The sequence below is a fragment of the Lutjanus erythropterus genome, chromosome 19 (genome assembly GCF_056507025.1).
Source record: "Lutjanus erythropterus isolate fLutEry1 chromosome 19, fLutEry1.hap2, whole genome shotgun sequence".
NCBI lineage: Eukaryota > Metazoa > Chordata > Actinopteri > Lutjaniformes > Lutjanidae > Lutjanus > Lutjanus erythropterus.
In genome coordinates this window covers 1,327,870-1,347,379 of record NC_139335.1, presented here as the reverse complement: position 1 = coordinate 1,347,379, position 19,510 = coordinate 1,327,870, and the positions used below count along the sequence as shown (strand labels likewise).

The window sequence follows — 19,510 nt, the reverse complement described above, 5'->3', positions numbered from 1 at the left end:
CTTCACAAACACATGCAGGTGACAAAAATAAAATGAGAGTTGGAGATAGCACAGTTTCATAAACCAAACCCAGAAAATAGACATTAAAGATTCAAGAGTCAAGATGCTGATTGTCACACCGGTTATACAATCAAAGTACAATCGTGTGAAAAACGTGGAAGTAAGAACAGTAAGAAAGTAACAGAAACACAAGTAAGTAATAAAACACAGAACTAGAAATAATAAAAAAAAAAAAAACAATAAAGATAAAACATACATAACACAAACATACAGTTTCATAGTTGTAGTTTTAAGAGTCTATATTCTTCCATGAAATAAATAGATTTAATATAATCTGCCAAAGTTAAACTGTCAGAGGTTTAGACTGTATATTCAATATACTGGCTGACAACAATAAAACTTAAATATAGACATTAAAAGTCTATATTTCATGAAATGGTGACATCTAGTGTATTTCTGTGTTCTGCACTGCCGTATTTCTGACAGTCAAACACATGCATCCACACTAACAGGTCAAGATGTTCAGAATTTAGAAGAAAGGAGGCGTGTTGGGTTCATCAGTTGAACCTGATGGACTTAATTAAACACAGGATTTGATTACTTTTTGTGAAATAATATACAAACATTTTGGTTGTATCATATGTTATATGTTGGGCATTTATGGAAATTCATTAATGACAATACTTTCTGTCTTATAGACAAAAACAAATATTGTTCATTGATTTTAGAAAATTGGCACTTCTTTCTTTTTCAAACAGGAAGCTTTTTATTTCACATTGTGGTGTGTGTGTGTGTGTGTGTGTGTGTGTGTGTGTGTGTGTGTGTGTGTGTAAGCATATAGGGCAATTTATGTGTTTGTTTCTTATTTATTTGTTCTTTTTGTTTTTTGTTGTTGGGTTTTGCAGTGACTGCTGCCTGCAGCGCACTGATGAACCACCAGAGGGCAGAAGACATGACTCAGATTGATACATCAGTTATTTCAGGAGAGTATTGATCATATTGATGTTGGAGTCTCAGAAACTTATTTACCAAATGGCTTTAAAATCACAGTGAAGTCACAGTTAACCCCATCCCTTCTACTGGCTGAGTTCTGTTTAATGCTCATCATTTAGCTTTTATTTTGTGATGTGCACAAGCAATGAATGTTTAAATTACATTATTAATTAATTTAGTTTGAAAAAACACCTCACATAAATGTATAATATGAAAAAGATTGTGTATCCAGCAGGAAACTCTTACACTGAAGTTCTCTTGCTTCTCTTCATGTCGCTGCGCTGTTTGTTTGTAGAATACTGATATCTGGTTTCACTTTATATGAAGCTCTGATGAATCGATATTTTAAAATGCATCTCCAACTCAACTGATCAGAACGAATACAGGCAAGATTAAACCAAAAGACGTACAAAAATTCATTTACCAGTGATTTTTATTGCAAAGTCCAGCAGTGCAACAATGTAAAACCATGTGAACAGGTCAGTTCTCTAAAGATCTTCATTGTTAAGATTACACATCATAGATAGAAGGACAAATACATACATGACGAGGTATAAAAGTGCATATTAAACAGTTTTTGTGATCACAGAGTCCATATTAAGGGCCACTTTAGTCCACCTCCTCGATGGTGGGCCCCTGAGATCCGGCTCCTGCCTGCCCCCTGCAGCCGCCTGCAGGCATTCCTCCCTGATACAACTTGCTGATGACGGGGTTACACACTTTCTCCAGCTCTTTCTGTCTGTGTTGGTACTCGTCTTTATCAGCCAGCTGGTTGTTCTCCAGCCAGCCGATGGTCTCGTCACACTTCTCAATCAGCTTCTTCTGCTCCTCCTCACTAATTTTGCCCTTTAGGTTCTCATCCTGCACGCTGCTCTTCATGTTGAAGGCGTAGGACTCCAGGGAGTTCTTGGCAGCGATTCTGTCCCTCTGAAGGTCGTCCTCAGCTTTGTATTTGTCGGCGTCCTGCACCATCCTCTCGATCTCCTCTTTGCTCAGTCGCCCCTTATCGTTGGTGATGGTGATCTTGTTCTCTTTGCCGGTGCTTTTGTCCACCGCGGACACGTTCAAAATGCCGTTGGCGTCCACGTCGAACGTGACCTCGATCTGCGGGACCCCTCGTGGGGCAGGTGGGATTCCTGTCAACTCAAACTTGCCCAGCAGGTTGTTGTCCTTGGTCATGGCTCTCTCCCCTTCGTAGACCTGGATGAGGACCCCGGGCTGGTTGTCAGAGTAGGTGGAGAACACCTGGGTTTGTTTAGTGGGGATGGTGGTGTTGCGTTTGATCAGGGACGTCATCACTCCTCCGGCCGTCTCGATACCCAGGGACAGAGGGGCCACGTCCAGCAGCAGCAGGTCCTGAACGTTGCCCGAGGTATCGCCTGTGAGAATGGCGGCCTGGACGGCGGCACCGTACGCCACCGCCTCGTCTGGGTTGATGCTCTTGTTCAGCTCACGCCCGTTGAAGAAGTCTTGCAGGAGTTTCTGGATTTTGGGGATGCGGGTGGAGCCTCCGACCAGGACGATGTCGTGGATCTGTGCCTTGTCCATTTTGGCGTCCCTCAGGGCCTTCTCCACCGGCTCCAGCGTTCCCCTGAACAGGTCGGAGCACAGCTCCTCAAAGCGAGCCCTGGTGACGGAGGTGTAGAAGTCGACGCCCTCAAACAGAGAGTCGATCTCGATGCTGGCCTGGGAGCTGGAGGACAGCGTCCTCTTGGCCCTCTCACAAGCTGTGCGCAGCCTCCTCAATGCTCTCTTGTTCTGGCTGATGTCCTTCTTGTGTTTCCTCTTGAATTCTTCCACAAAGTGGTTGACCATGCGGTTGTCAAAGTCCTCTCCACCCAAGTGAGTGTCTCCGGCCGTGGCTTTGACCTCAAAGATGCCGTCTTCGATGGTCAGGATGGACACGTCGAAGGTGCCTCCCCCCAGGTCAAAGATCAGGACGTTACGTTCTCCTGACTTGCTTTTGTCCAGACCGTACGCGATGGCGGCCGCCGTGGGCTCGTTGATGATCCTCAGGACATTCAGTCCCGCGATGACGCCTGCGTCTTTAGTCGCCTGTCGCTGGGAGTCGTTGAAGTACGCTGGGACTGTGATGACTGCGTTGGACACCTGCTGGCCGAGGTAGGCCTCAGCAATCTCCTTCATCTTCACCAGGACCATGGAGGAAATCTCCTCAGGGTAGAAGGACTTGTCCTCCCCTTTGTACTCCACCGTAATTTTGGGCTTCCCTCCATCTCCGACCACCTTGAAGGGCCAGTGCTTCATGTCAGCCTGCACCACCGGATCCTCCAACTTCCTTCCGATCAGTCTCTTGGCATCAAACACCGTGTTGCTGGGGTTCATGGCCACCTGGTTCTTGGCCGCGTCCCCGATGAGCCTCTCGGTGTCAGTGAACGCCACATAGCTGGGGGTCGTCCTGTTGCCCTGGTCGTTGGCGATGATTTCTACTTTTCCGTGCTGGAAAACCCCCACACAGGAGTAGGTGGTGCCCAGGTCGATGCCGATCGCTACACCTTTAGCTGCACACATTTTCACTGAAGATGGTCGTCTGTGGAACAGTTCAACAACGTTTTAGAAACAAGTTGAAGAACGTGAACATCAGGACTTTGCTACACATGTACACTGACTCACAGCAGAAACATTTCACCGCCTGCACTTACATTTATCATCACTAGTTTACTTTCAGACTGTTAACTTTTAGTCAAACTGGGCAAAAACACAACAGATCTGATGAAAAATAAATATATTAATATATTCATTGTTTGTATTCTTGCATGTACTTACAGTCAGACTATTCATCAGTAAACTTAAAGTGGGTTCAGGATTAATTCACTTGGAATTTGCTGTTTTGGAACAACTCATTTTGCACTGAGTATAGCTTATAACTACTTTAAGTATTTGCAGTTTTTTAATATACTTTTTAAAAGTACTGTAATATACAATAATGTACACTTCTTGTAGTAAAGGTACACTCAAATACAACTTAAAAGATTTTACTATTATTACAATTATAAAACACATAAACGACTTAACCAGATATAAAAGCATTGAAGTGTGTAAAGTAGTTTTGAGATCAGTAATGAGGGTTGTACTCACAGCTCAGTGTTGACTGATGAAGAGGAGGAGGACGATGTTCTTCTTCTGCGCTCTGATCTCTGTCTGTCTGTCTCCACTCTGCCACCAGCCGTTTTATATCTGACGACTGTCAGCAGGAACACGCTCCTCTTTTCTAGACGTTTCACACACGAACACCATCAAGTCAGCGCCTACGGCAGATACAACTTCCTGTTCAGGATTTCAAAATAATACGTTTTCTAATTAACATTCTGTGTAAGTAACAGCCAACTCACACGCGCCCGTCTTATTTTGAAGGCAAGATAATCTTATTTCCGGTATTTTCGGTAATTCTTTCTGAGTTTTGATTTAACGGTTTGGCTTATTTGTAGCATGGCTGCCTAGCGACAGTCACGCTTCGGCGTGATGACGCAATACAACGAAGTCTCTGGTCTGCGCCAGAACTTTCTGAACATCTGGAGCAACAATGAGAAACTTTCAGACGGTGTCTGTTGGAGTGATTCACAGTTTGAGTTTTTGTTTTCACTCACAGGTTCAAACATTCACCTTCACTGCAAAAACGAGTTGAGAAAACTCAAAATTTAAAGGCAACTTCCTGCAAAAGAGTTTTGAGTTTAAAACTCAAAATCTTACGTTTTGAAAAAGTTTTACCAAATACTACAAATATTCATGTGATAATCTTCTTCTAGAGACAAACAGGAGTTTTTAGTTTTAGAAATCCCCACCAATAGTTTTTGAAAGATTATTCAGTCTTTGAAATTAAAGTCACTAATGATCAATACTTTAATATTTTTAATGAAAACAATTTAATTTTCAATCATGATAATGACAAATACGGTTCACAACTTACTGTGACCAGATTTTGAAATATACATTATTTATTTTACTTTCTAAAACTCAAAGATTCAAGTTTATCTAAAGCAGAAAAGTAATGTATCTCAGCTGAAAAAACTTTTCTTATCCCTCAAAATTTACAAGTTTGAGTTTTCATCTCAAAACAATGTGCCTTTTAATAATGAGTTTAAGGCTGTTTGGATTAATTTCTTTATTTTAAGATAAGTGATTGGATAAACCGTATTGAGCCTACCTCAAACCTAACTGAACCTTATTGATCCTTGGGGAAATTCAAAAGAGTAAATTACAAATAAAAACAAGATAAAAACTGGGATTTCTACATGACTGACACAATTGCACAAAGTTTTGTGTTCTGAACTTATTACATTTTACCAGTTACAAATACCCCCATATTATACTGATAATAAAAAAAAAATCAAAACTAAAACTGATGCTGAAACTGATGAAAACTCAACTGAAATGACACGTTTTCAAACCATAAAAACAAAACTGAAACGAGTATGCATATATTCTAGAAACTAAACTGAAAAGAAGATGGATTTAAATAAAAAAAATAATTTTAAAAACATAATTCAAACAGCCTCATACTCATTATTAAAAAAGATCAAACCAGCCGAGCTCAGAAAAGTTTAACGAACTAAAATAAATATTCCAGAATAAAAGTCTGTTTGTTTTATCTTTCAGTTTCTCACTCTGACGACATGTTGAAGTTTCTGGTTTTTGCTCCAGTTCTCCAGAAGATTCTGACACACGAAAATACCGGAAATAAGATTACCTTGCCTTCAAAACAAGACGGGCGCGTGTGAGTTGGCTGTTACTTACACAGAATGTTAATTAGAAAACGTATTATTTTGAAATCCTGAACAGGAAGTTGTATCTGCCGTAGGCGCTTACTTGATGGTGTTCGTGTGTGAAACGTCTAGAAAAGAGGAGCGTGTTCCTGCTGACAGTCGTCAGATATAAAGCGGCTGGTGGCAGAGTGGAGACAGACAGACAGAGATCAGAGCGCAGAAGAAGAACATCGTCCTCCTCCTCCTCTTCATCAGTCAACACTGAGCTGTGAGTACAACCCTCATTACTGATCTCAAAACTACTTTACACACTTCAATGCTTTTATATCTGGTTAAGTCATTTATGTGTTTTATAATTGTAATAATAGTAAAATCTTTTAAGTTGTATTCGAGTGTACCTTTACTACAAGAAGTGTACATTATTGTATATTACAGTACTTTTAAAAAGTATATTAAAAAACTGCAAATACTTAAAGTAGTTATAAGCTATACTCAGTGCAAAATGAGTTGTTCCAAAACAGCAAATTCCAAGTGAATTAATCCTGAACCCACTTTAAGTTTACTGATGAATAGTCTGACTGTAAGTACATGCAAGAATGCAAACAATGAATATATTGAATATATTTATTTTTCATCAGATCTGTTGTGTTTTTGCCCAGTTTGACTAAAAGTTAACAGTCTGAAAGTAAACTAGTGATGATAAATGTAAGTGCAGGCGGTGAAATGTTGCTGCTGTGAGTCAGTGTACATGTGTAGTAAAGTCCTGATGTTTACGTTCTTCAACTTGTTTCTAAAACGTTGTTGAACTGTTCCACAGACGACCATCTTCAGTGAAAATGTGTGCAGCTAAAGGTGTAGCGATCGGCATCGACCTGGGCACCACCTACTCCTGTGTGGGGGTTTGCCAGCACGGAAAAGTAGAAATCATCGCCAACGACCAGGGCAACAGGACGACCCCCAGCTATGTGGCGTTCACTGACACCGAGAGGCTCATCGGGGACGCGGCCAAGAACCAGGTGGCCATGAACCCCAGCAACACGGTGTTTGATGCCAAGAGACTGATCGGAAGGAAGTTGGAGGATCCGGTGGTGCAGGCTGACATGAAGCACTGGCCCTTCAAGGTGGTCGGAGATGGAGGGAAGCCCAAAATTACGGTGGAGTACAAAGGGGAGGACAAGTCCTTCTACCCTGAGGAGATTTCCTCCATGGTCCTGGTGAAGATGAAGGAGATTGCTGAGGCCTACCTCGGCCAGCAGGTGTCCAACGCAGTCATCACAGTCCCAGCGTACTTCAACGACTCCCAGCGACAGGCGACTAAAGACGCAGGCGTCATCGCGGGACTGAATGTCCTGAGGATCATCAACGAGCCCACGGCGGCCGCCATCGCGTACGGTCTGGACAAAAGCAAGTCAGGAGAACGTAACGTCCTGATCTTTGACCTGGGGGGAGGCACCTTCGACGTGTCCATCCTGACCATCGAAGACGGCATCTTTGAGGTCAAAGCCACGGCCGGAGACACTCACCTGGGTGGAGAGGACTTTGACAACCGCATGGTCAACCACTTTGTGGAAGAATTCAAGAGGAAACACAAGAAGGACATCAGCCAGAACAAGAGAGCATTGAGGAGGCTGCGCACAGCTTGTGAGAGGGCCAAGAGGACGCTGTCCTCCAGCTCCCAGGCCAGCATCGAGATCGACTCTCTGTTTGAGGGCGTCGACTTCTACACCTCCGTCACCAGGGCTCGCTTTGAGGAGCTGTGCTCCGACCTGTTCAGGGGAACGCTGGAGCCGGTGGAGAAGGCCCTGAGGGACGCCAAAATGGACAAGGCACAGATCCACGACATCGTCCTGGTCGGAGGCTCCACCCGCATCCCCAAAATCCAGAAACTCCTGCAAGACTTCTTCAACGGGCGTGAGCTGAACAAGAGCATCAACCCAGACGAGGCGGTGGCGTACGGTGCCGCCGTCCAGGCCGCCATTCTCACAGGCGACACCTCGGGCAACGTTCAGGACCTGCTGCTGCTGGACGTGGCCCCTCTGTCCCTGGGTATCGAGACGGCCGGAGGGGTGATGACGTCCCTGATCAAACGCAACACCACCATCCCCACTAAACAAACCCAGGTGTTCTCCACCTACTCTGACAACCAGCCCGGGGTCCTCATCCAGGTCTACGAAGGGGAGAGAGCCATGACCAAGGACAACAACCTGCTGGGCAAGTTTGAGTTGACAGGAATCCCACCTGCCCCACGAGGGGTCCCGCAGATCGAGGTCACGTTCGACGTGGACGCCAACGGCATTTTGAACGTGTCCGCGGTGGACAAAAGCACCGGCAAAGAGAACAAGATCACCATCACCAACGATAAGGGGCGACTGAGCAAAGAGGAGATCGAGAGGATGGTGCAGGACGCCGACAAATACAAAGCTGAGGACGACCTTCAGAGGGACAGAATCGCTGCCAAGAACTCCCTGGAGTCCTACGCCTTCAACATGAAGAGCAGCGTGCAGGATGAGAACCTAAAGGGCAAAATTAGTGAGGAGGAGCAGAAGAAGCTGATTGAGAAGTGTGACGAGACCATCGGCTGGCTGGAGAACAACCAGCTGGCTGATAAAGACGAGTACCAACACAGACAGAAAGAGCTGGAGAAAGTGTGTAACCCCGTCATCAGCAAGTTGTATCAGGGAGGAATGCCTGCAGGCGGCTGCAGGGGGCAGGCAGGAGCCGGATCTCAGGGGCCCACCATCGAGGAGGTGGACTAAAGTGGCCCTTAATATGGACTCTGTGATCACAAAAACTGTTTAATATGCACTTTTATACCTCGTCATGTATGTATTTGTCCTTCTATCTATGATGTGTAATCTTAACAATGAAGATCTTTAGAGAACTGACCTGTTCACATGGTTTTACATTGTTGCACTGCTGGACTTTGCAATAAAAATCACTGGTAAATGAATTTTTGTACGTCTTTTGGTTTAATCTTGCCTGTATTCGTTCTGATCAGTTGAGTTGGAGATGCATTTTAAAATATTGATTCATCAGAGCTTCATATAAAGTGAAACCAGATATCAGTATTCTACAAACAAACAGCGCAGCGACATGAAGAGAAGCAAGAGAACTTCAGTGTAAGAGTTTCCTGCTGGATACACAATCTTTTTCATATTATACATTTATGTGAGGTGTTTTTTCAAACTAAATTAATTTATAATGTAATTTAAACATTCATTGCTTGTTCACATCACAAAATAAAAGCTAAATGATGAGCATTAAACAGAACTCAGCCAGTAGAAGGGATGAGGTTTACTGTGACTTCACTGTGATTTTAAAGCCATTTGGTAAATAAGTTTCTGAGACTTCAACATCAATATGATCAATACTCTCCTGAAATAACTGATGTATCAATCTGAGTCATGTCTTCTGCCCTCTGGTGGATCATCAGTGCGCTGCAGGCAGCAGTCACTGCAAAACCCAACAACAAAAAACAAAAAGAACAAATAAATAAGAAACAAACACATAAATTGCCCTATATGCTTACACACACACACACACACACACACACACACACTTCAAACCAACACAAACAAAATCAAACAAACACAAACAAAATCAAACCAACACAAATACAAAACACAAAACAAAACTCTTAAGGAGATAGTTCACTCAGAAATGAAGATTCAGTCATTTTCTCCTCACCTTCATGCTGACTGAAGTTCACAGGAAAGCAGAGTCTCCCAGACAGTGGAAGTGAATGGTGACCAGTTTACAACAAAAAGAAGCATCAGGTGGTCAGTATTTTTTTCTTTGCCTCTCAGTGCTGAGAGACGGGACATCAAACGACATCAAATAAACGTTTAACAAAGATGGTTTCTGTCGTTTTAGGTCATTTTTGTCACGCTGGTGTTTTTTCAAGCGTTCGTTTTTCTGATCTGTTTGGTTATGATTAGATATCTAATGATTTAATTTTAATTTAATTTAATTTTTTTTGGTCACAGTCACCATTGCACAGACTCTTGATGCTCATATTTGGGATATTTGGACTCCAGCAAGAGGAAGTGGAGACGCAGCGTCCATCTTTATTTACAGTCACTGGTTGGAACATGAACATGTTGACAGACGTGATCTTATCAGAAGATGGGTGTGTCTGAGTGTTTTACCTGTCTGTCTGTGTGTCTGTCTCCCCCCCCGGCCACAGATTCTCCTCTGACTCCCTCTGGCTGCATGTTTTTCAACCTTTATCTCCTCTGAAGAAGAGACGTCCTGCTTAAACTGGAAAAATCCTGCCTGTTCATCTGTTATAATGCCATAATGATTAATGAATAACATCTGTTTTACAGACTGAACCCCTGACATCACAGGTCACCAGAGGTGGAGAGAGGGATGAAAATCTGTACTCAAGTACAAAAACTGTTACTTTATGAAAATATTACTCAATTACAAATGAAAGTACTGGTGCCAGAAAAATACTAAAAGTACTAAGTATTCTTCTAAAAACCTGCTCAGAAGACAGATGAAGACAAAAACATCAAAGATGTAACTAAACAAAAGACGCAACAAGATGAAAATGACATGAAAGATGTAAAAAAACAAAAATTACATAAAATACGTAACAAGATGAAAGTAACGTAAAAGACATAATAAGACAAAAACAATGTAAACAAGACTTAACATGAAAAAAAACAACGTGAAAACATAACAAAACAAAAAAGATGAAATGAAAACAACACGAAATGTAAGAGTAACAGTTTACCTTTGCCACCTCTGTATTTATGTCTGTTTACTGTCTAATAACAAACCATTTTTTCTAGTTTTTGTTTAATTTAATACAAAATACAGTTTGATACGTCTTGTTAGCTTACTGTAAAATAAAGCACGTCCCTGTCTTTTGATCCCCAGAAGCAGACGGTCGGAGCGGCCACAGTTTTGGCTCAGACTCACAGGTAATATCGGCTCCGGGCGCCTCAGGCCACAGTTTCTGGTCAGTGCGCCGCTCAGGGCCACAGAAAGTGTGTTTCCGGCCCTGTGGGAGCCTTTCACATGTGGTTTTGTTTGTGAAGGAGGCTGTTATGTGGTATGTGGGGTGTTGCCATCGATGGATCATGGCAGCAGCAGAACGCACCTGTCAGGAGGGCAGGTTTTAGTGCAGGCGGTCACACCCTCCTGCTCCGGGCTGCTAAAACCCGTCTAGTCATTCCAAGACAGTTCACAGGATCACAGCATGGAGGTCAAACTGTTGGTGTGCGGCGTCCTGCTCGGGGCTTTAACAGGTGAGCGCTCTTATTATATAGAAAACCAGTGTTCATCATCTCGTTTTATCTTTATCATGAAGAGAAATGTGAATAGAATAGTTTGACTCTTCTATTTCTGTGTAATTATCAACTTAAAGCAAATTCAGATACTCCAGTCTGGACAGTCTGTTATAACTGCTTATAACAGAGCAGAGGAACAAACTGGTTTACATTTTTAATATCAATTTAATTGTGTCAAATTAAGTCTGAATTGTAAATCAGAAAACGACACCTATTCCGACAGGTGACTTGAGGTGAGAGAGGATCTGACTGAATCGCATCTAAAAAATATTTCCCCCTACATGAAAATCCAGAAGAGCAAGTTTGAGTCTCGCTGTGTTGAGTGTCACACAGAACTGAACTTTAACAGCCTGTAACAAACCAGTCGGACAATTATTTTATTATAAATCCTAATTAACTGAGTTTTCTCAAAGAATTACAACAAAACAAAGTGAATATTCTAAATGAAAATGAATAAATACTCAAATCCAGAATAAAATAATAATATTCCACAGGATCCTGAAGTCTAATAACTAAAAAAAAAAAAAAAAAAGTTGCCTTCACTAGATTTCAGAGTTTTGAATCAAACTCAAACTGTTTTTGAAACAAACTAAAGTTTTGCCAACTTTTAATCTTTTGTTAAGATAATTGACATTTCTTCTTTAGATGAACTTGGATCTTTGAGTTTTTGAAAACCCCCCAGAAAATCGTTTTTAGATGCTTAAAAACTGAAGATATTAAATTATTAACCATTATTCACTTCAGTTGTTTTTAAAATACAACAAACAATAAAACATTATTAGTTTGTAGAACGTTCTCAGAACTGAAATGTTTGAGTTGGGTCAAAAATAAAACATCTGTTGAAAAGTTGCCGTGAATTTGGGGGTGAAATTGCATTAACTGAAAATATTAGACTTAACTTAATCAGTCATTTTAATTTAACTGTAATCGACGAGTGTGAGAGTTGAACAGCTCACAAAAAATGTGGCAACCGATTGGCTTAATTTTTTTGAGTTTTGTTAACATATTTGGGTTCAAACACTGTTGAATTGAAAAAATCAATGCTGCTGCTACCTGACTTTTAGTAAAAGCATCTGTATTTTCATTTTAAATGTATTTTTTTCTATATAAATCAGGCGGTCATACTGACCCCACAGGAACTGCTGCTGTTAGATTGTTACTTTTTGCACAGTTGGAGATGCATCTTGGCTTCTCAACTCTTTTGAACAAAAGATGACAACTTCCAGAAGGAATGTGATTAATCCCATTGACCTCATCACATGTTCTCTGTGATATAATTTCTGTCGTCAGCCAACATGTTTTCATTGAAACCTCATTCCACAAATGCCAAACTCACCCACAACGTTCTCTGATGAATACACAAACAGCCGGTTGGTTCAGTTTTTGCAAACTGCTAATCTGAAATGTTTACTCAGTGACGAAACGAAACAAAACCTTTTATAACAACAGAGTTTCAACAGACAAGCGGTCAGTTTCCTATAATTAACTAAGTGTGTCCTTCTGTGTGTGTCTCCCACAGGAAGCAACGGGCAGTCAGACGGTGAGTCATCCTCTCATACCGTCATTCATTCATTTCTCTTCTTCAAAACAGCCTTTAATTCATTTTAGTTTTTCATTTCAGCATGTTTTATTGGCATGAATGTTTGTAAACAATATTGTAAAAACATAAATAAGATTTGTACAAATTAACTCAACAATAATTGATTAGTTAGTTTACATTAATACATTATTGATTGATACATTATTGATTAATCGGTTGTTTGTGCCATAAAATGTCAGACGATGAAAAGATGACGTCCTCAAATGTCTTGTTTTGTCCACAACTCAAAGATATTCAGAAGAAAGAAACCAGTAGATAATCACATTTAAGAAGAATTTGGACTTTTTTTTCTTTTAAAAAATGACACGAAATGATTAATCAATAATCAAAATCACTGCTTAATTCAATAGTTGATTTAGAAAAAAGTTTGGAAACTGCTGTTGGAGACGCTTCTGGAGCTCCAGGCAGTGAAATGCTTCTTGTGTTTCCACAGAAGTCGCGTGTTTTATTTTGGAGAATTTTAACTGCAAAAAACAGCAGAGAAACCAAACCACTGTAACTTCTGTTACTGTATTCTAACACGTCAGATATCTGCAAGAAAATCATGCATTATACTACTATAACAACAGAAAAGAAAAATAATAAAATAAAACCACAGAGTCATAACCCTGAGACTCACCTCAGACTCTGATTCCAGGTTTGAAAATGTATTAAAATAATCAATCAGTGTCATATTTGATCAGAAAACGTTTGATGGAAATTAAATGGTTAACTAACTGACGCTGCAAAATTGAAAAAAGTTCAGAGTGCGAGTGTCAAGGCAGTTTGACGTGGGTCAAGATGTTTTCAGTGCACGTTCTGCTGTGTAGAACCTCAAAACGTGAGTGTCAGGCGCCTTCAGTGCGTTTCGGCCTAAAGTCCTAAAGCTGCGTTTCCACCGCAGGAACTTTCCCCAAGGACTGGGAACGTTGGGAGGACATTATCGGTCTCTGCTCAGGGAGCGGTACTTTCTAAAAATACAGCAGACTACCAATATGTCATCCAGCTCGAATCAAGGCCACGCCCCCTTCTGAAGGAAAGCTCAGTTTCATATAATGAGATCTGTGCTCATGCTGCCAGCTCAGAAACAGTCACACTATGACACATGACACACACACACACAGATGAACAGAGCAGCAAAATCATCACCATCCTGCTACATGAATTCTGACTGTGTCCCTCCAGTTTGTGGCATCGCTCCACTCAACACTAGGATCGTAGGAGGCGAGAGCGCCTCTGCGGGGGCGTGGCCCTGGCAGGCCAGTCTGCACAACAGCGGGGGACATTTCTGTGGAGGCTCCCTGATCAACAACCAGTGGGTCCTGACTGCTGCCCACTGTTTCCGCAGGTGAGCTCAGATCCTGTCACATGACTCCGAACATCGGCCTGAGAACACAGAGAGGGCGTGTCAGAAAACCACACTGACATCATCACTGATATTATTTCACAATAACTGCTCACTGTACATTATCCTGTGTGTTACACAGTTATATACCCCCCCAAAAATATTCATTTTAAAATGATTTTAGTGGTTTAACAATGTTTCTCCAGAGTCTGTGTCCACTAATAAGGAATAATGAATTAGTATTATAATCATAAAGCCCAATAAATCTCAGTAAATCTGCAAAATGTGGGATCACATCCGTCAGATCGTCTTTAACAGATCAGTCACAGCTGGAGCAGCTGGAGTGTTTGTGTCTGTGTGTTCACTGGGATCCAGAAAAACAATGGTTATGTCTGAGAGACCAGTCTGACCCCGGGGAGAAAACGCTACGTGTGCGTCTGTCAGAGCCTGATGCTGGCGGATAACCTGTGTGTAATTTTGTGCACGGTTGAAGCTGCACCTCAGTCCAACATCAGTCTCTCCTCTACCTCGCTCCTGCCCATCAGCCCCTTCTTCAGGAGCTTCAGCCAGTGGAGCGACATAATAATGATGATAATAATGAATTATAAAAATGCAACACAATTTTAAGGTGTTTCAGTATAAAACATAAGCAGTTAAATATCTGCATGACTTTTACAGTTCATGTGTTTGCAGCTTTTAATGTGAAACAAACTTTTTAAACATGAAGCTGCTTTGGAGACGTCCTGCTGTCTCCATATTTTCTACGCTCTCCTGCTTTCACTTCTCAAACCAGGAGGTCTGTCTCTGTTTCCTCCTGTCACTTGGGTGCAGATGATCGGTGTGTCCCGCTGTGCGCTACTGGCTCAAGGGGCGGGACAAAATTCCCCTGCACACCTGATGCAAGCTGACAAAGGTGGATTTGGACACACCTTGAATAAATTAAATTCACTGCGCCTCTTGCTTTACACTTGCACTTTAGATCAGCCTAAGAAAAGGCCCAAAGAATGATAAATTACTATCTTCTTGGCCTGTAGTGGAAAAAAAGGGTGGAAATTTAATAATTTCTTGTCTTTAAATCAATCAATCAGCCAATCGATAAAGTGAGCACAACAAAGCAAGGAACAGCTGGACAAACTAATAAACCAAACAAGGAACCTGAAACACTTGGTGCTACAACCAATTTAATCAATTATTAAATTAATCTGCACCTATTTTCATAATCAAGTAACCATTTTGAGTCATTTTTTTATTTAAAAAGTAAAAATGAAATGAAAAATATGTTGCTTAAAGTCCGCCTTATCTGCAGAACAGATTTTTAAAATGACACTCAGTCACCTGTGCTTCACCTGATCCTCATTTTATTAACAAATGATGTCACTCTGATGATGTTACCCTAAATGACATCCAGTAAAACTAAATTCTAAAGTTGTCTTTTCTGATTCTCAGCACCTCCACGTTCGGTCTCACCGTTTATCTCGGTCGTGAAACCCAGCAGTCCCTGAATCCTAATGAAAAGGCCCGCTCAGTGTCCCAGATCATCATACATCCGGACTATGACAACAGCCCGAACAACAACGACATAGCCCTGATGCAGCTGTCCTCGTCCGTTGACTTCACAGACTACATCAGGCCGGTGTGCCTGGCGGCGGACGGCAGCGTCTTCAACGCCGGGACCACCACGTGGGTCACCGGATGGGGAGCCATCCAAAGTGGAGGTGAGCGTTTACAATTTAAACGCACCTTTTTGCAGTGAACCATAGGTCGATAAAATTCTTGTGTGAATGAGAAATGATTGATAAAAGTTTAATCATAAACTAAATGCAGGCTATAATGAAGCCTTTTGTAAAAGAAATAAATAATTATTTCTGGTTAATTCCATCAGACAAAATATACCTCTTCTATTGTGAAACTCATTTTGTCATATTGAGCTGAAAATGAGACACATCCAGACGCAACATTTCTTTTTATAACCATTTATAACACAACATACAAGAAACATTATTATTATTATTTTTTTTATTTATTAATGAATGTTATGATTTGAAATGTGGGAGGAAACCGGAGCACCCACGCCAACACGGTGGAGTGTAGAAGCTTCACGCAGCGTAGATCGAGGCTGGGAGTCCGAACCTGACCGTTCCTGTGTGAAGCCAAAACACTGAGCTGCCGCGCGGCCAGACGTCTTTCACAGTGGACAGTTTGACTCGCTTGGCTTTTAGACGCACCAACATGGAACACAAAATGCCCAGTGTGAGAAAAGTATATTGATGACATTCATCTTGAGGGAAGAAAAGTTTTGTAGGCTCTTTGCCACCATGACGCTCCACCTCATTTGACCTACGAATACAGTAAGTCAGGTGAGATGGAAGGTGTGGCGACGGTTTGTTAGCAGATTAAATTGTTCCTTCAAGATGAGTGCGGTGTGCTTCAAGATCTTAAAAGAAGCAGGGGGCAGTAGATGGTGATTTAATCATTGCAGTTGCCCATGATGCACCACCTGAAGGGCATGGTTACAGCTTTTCCCGCTGCTGAAAAGAATCTGGTAGCTGCGGACTTCTTTGGGGGATTGAGGAGGGCGTCCAGATGGATTTTCAGATGTGTCACAACAGCAGCGTCAAAAGATGGATTGTTTGATGCCATTGTAGCCTTCAGTAGCTGTTCTGGAGGCGAAGATCTTTAATGATGGCTTTGTTGAGCTTTTTCATCTTATTCCTGATTTTTTGAACAGCAGAGCGAGGGAGTTTTATCTCATCCAGCACCTTGTTTGACAGACGCTGATATCTGCTGTACGAACGAACTTCATCGATTTCCGAGGGGCCTTTGTGATGATCCTCATGACCAGAGAATTGATGAGGTTGTTGATTGTCCTCTCTGGTTCAGGAGATGATTTATCAACTGACACTCCATAGAGTCCCATATTTGACGTTTCAGAGCCTGACACCTGACTTTGGTCAGGCACTGGACGCTGTGTTGTCTTCTGTCTATTGCTGCCTTTGGAGAACTTTGGCTTGATGTCATGTCATGCCTTGGCAGCTCATCATATTAAAAATATGAAGTTTTTTAGCTGTAACTATAGCTGCATTTCCTTGATGACAGGACAGATCGGCCTCACAATCCGCCTGTTTTCTCTAAAGAACAGTCACAACATCTCAACTTGTGTCAACTTTGTCATTTTTAACAGTTATAAGCAGATAAATTCCTCTCAGCAGCTACAAGCTTTGAGCGAATATATTTGTATTAAACATACGAATGTCTCACCGACTGTGACAGACACACTACTGACAAAAGAAAACCACAGACTCATCATTAACATCCCTCTTCTTCTTCAGTTTCCCTTCCTTTCCCTCAGAGGCTGCAGGAGGTGAGTGTCCCCATCGTGTCCAACAGTCAGTGTAACACTGCCTACGGCGGTCAAATCACAGACAACATGATCTGTGCCGGTCTGGACGAAGGAGGAAAGGACTCCTGCCAGGTGAGCTGATTGATCGATTGATTGAATTGTTGACGTATGTTGATGATGATGATGTCAGCACTGCTGCTGCTAACTTTATGTCATGCGTAATCTAACGGTGTTATTCGACCGTTTTGTACTTTCTGTTCACTTTATCAGCCGAGTCAGATGTGGCTAAAACTAAAGTTACAGACTGTCTATAATTTTCTTTTCTCCACACTGATGCAAAAACACACTGACAGTGATCATCTGACCTGCAGTGATGAAATAAGTCCATGTCATAATCAGTTAGATTAGTTAGTGATCGTCCAGTTCAGTGAAGGGTCGACACAGCGATTAGTTTTTAAATTAATATGCATCACAGCTCCTTTTGAATTAAAGGTGACTGTTTTTCTGTAACTCTACAGTAAAAATGGCTGACATTGCAGCCATCTGTAAAATTTGCAGCCATTTTGAAATGTAAATGGCTCATAGGAGTTTTCATTAGAATGACCAAAGTCAGATTTTGGTGCTTCTTCACTGAACTGAGACATTTGCAGAATGTTGGATTAAAAGGTGCAGGAGGAGAATGTTTGTGGAACTGTGGCCACAGAGGTTCTAGTTAATGTTCAACCCTGACAAGCACCTAAAACCTGTACCTCAGTGCAGTACTCGAGTAAATGTACTTAGTTACTGTTTGCTGGTGATATAACTGACATGTTTGGTCTGTGCAGGGGGATTCAGGCGGCCCGCTGGTGAGTAAAAGCAGCTCTCGGTGGGTCCAGGGTGGAGTGGTGAGTTTTGGAAGAGGCTGTGCTGAGGCCGACTTCCCGGGAGTCTACACCCGAGTGTCCCAGTATCAGACCTGGATCAACAGCCACATCAGCAGAAACCAGCCGGGCTTCATCACCTTCGGGGGCGACGGTTCAACCTCCGGAGCCGCTCACCTGGTTCTCTTCTCAGTTCCTCTGCTGCTGTCCATCTTACCTGTCCTCTTCTCTCTCTTTGTCCTCTCATAGGACATTTAATGATGATTAATGTACCTGTGTAAAGTCACTGCTTCACTGTCTCATGTTTAGATTCATTTGTCTTTAACACAAGCAACAAAATCTGTTCTTGGAGTGAAATATTTCCAGTGCACTAAACTCAACAGATTTTGGCCTGAAACTGATCAGATATTCAGACAATAATGAGTTTTTGTTCAAATGTTAAACTTTCTTTCTTTCTTTCAAAACTTTCTTTTATCTCTGGATTTGAATTTTCTTTATTTTTAAGAACAAATATTCAACATTTGCACTGATGATGAGTTTAAAAAGTTGATGAACTTTCGCCTGCGATGTGGCTGAAGTGCTGATGACGACATGCTCTGTATCTGCCCACAGTATTACAATAAGTCTGTGCAGCCATAAACAAAATATTCCTCTACCTCTTGAATTTTGGCCTTTACTTAGTTCACATATTGTTTTTAAATGGAGCAGTAGCAGATATGTGATTTCACTTTAGTTTACAGTGCACTTCTGTTGGAATGTGTCCATAATTACCCTCCAATAATAATAATGAAGGACATGTTATTTCAAGTTTTTGTCTAATTTGATAGAAAGTACAGCTTGTTGCATCTTTTTTTACTGTGAAATAAAGTGCGACCTGACTTAATTACCTCTTTAATCTACTCATTAATTACTTCCTGTAATGCCTTCACCTTGTACTGGGCACCTGCAACTGTGATTTACTTTTTAAAGGTCCGGTGTCTAACATACAGGGATCAGTTGGTAGAAATGGAATATATGATACATAAGTGTGTTTTTTATTAATGTTAAATCAACTGAAACTAATAATCCTCATGTTGATATTACCTTAGAATGAGTCATTTTATTCACATTTGGAGCAGGTCTTCTTCTCCCGATATTTGTGCCGTTATGTTTTGCTACAGCTTTGCAGAGCAGATGCATTAAGTAGATGCTGCAAGTCAATATGGAAGATGAAGAGGAGGACAGATGAGGGTGTTTGCTGCCAAACTATCTTGTTTTCTGAAGGCTGACAGCTAAAGTTTTGACCAGTGGAAGATCATAATTAACATTTACCACAAGAAAAAGCAGCGGAAGAAGCGAAGGCATGAAACTGAAATGAAAGTGTGACAGGAGA

At 41.6% G+C, this 19,510-nt stretch overlaps 3 protein-coding genes across 4 annotated transcripts; 2 read left to right on the top strand and 1 right to left on the bottom strand.

Moving 5' to 3' along the window:
* Positions 1-1,408: 1,408 nt before the first annotated feature.
* LOC146308966 (heat shock 70 kDa protein 1) lies at positions 1,409-4,185 on the bottom strand. Its single transcript, XM_084743569.1, has 2 exons — positions 4,090-4,185; positions 1,409-3,541 (listed from the first exon to the last, which is right to left on the bottom strand). Exon 2 carries the CDS (start codon positions 3,520-3,522, stop codon positions 1,603-1,605), a length of 1,920 nt encoding a protein of 639 aa, XP_084599695.1. The 5' UTR covers positions 3,523-3,541; positions 4,090-4,185; the 3' UTR covers positions 1,409-1,602.
* Positions 4,186-5,590: 1,405 nt separating this feature from the next.
* On the top strand, positions 5,591-8,664 carry LOC146308965 (heat shock 70 kDa protein 1-like). 2 transcript variants are annotated; one of them, XM_084743568.1, is made up of 3 exons: positions 5,592-5,725; positions 5,810-5,982; positions 6,532-8,664. In XM_084743568.1, exon 3 carries the CDS (start codon positions 6,551-6,553, stop codon positions 8,468-8,470), a length of 1,920 nt encoding a protein of 639 aa, XP_084599694.1. In that variant the 5' UTR covers positions 5,592-5,725; positions 5,810-5,982; positions 6,532-6,550; the 3' UTR covers positions 8,471-8,664. The 2 variants fall into 2 exon arrangements, with proteins under 2 accessions (XP_084599693.1, XP_084599694.1); XM_084743567.1 differs by having other exon boundaries at positions 5,591-5,982.
* Positions 8,665-13,753: 5,089 nt separating this feature from the next.
* On the top strand, positions 13,754-18,591 carry LOC146308964 (serine protease 1-like). Its single transcript, XM_084744097.1, has 4 exons — positions 13,754-13,941; positions 15,385-15,653; positions 17,268-17,410; positions 18,103-18,591. Exons 1-4 carry the CDS (start codon positions 13,754-13,756, stop codon positions 18,385-18,387), a joined length of 885 nt encoding a protein of 294 aa, XP_084600223.1. The 3' UTR covers positions 18,388-18,591.
* The last annotated feature ends 919 nt before the right edge of the window (positions 18,592-19,510 follow it).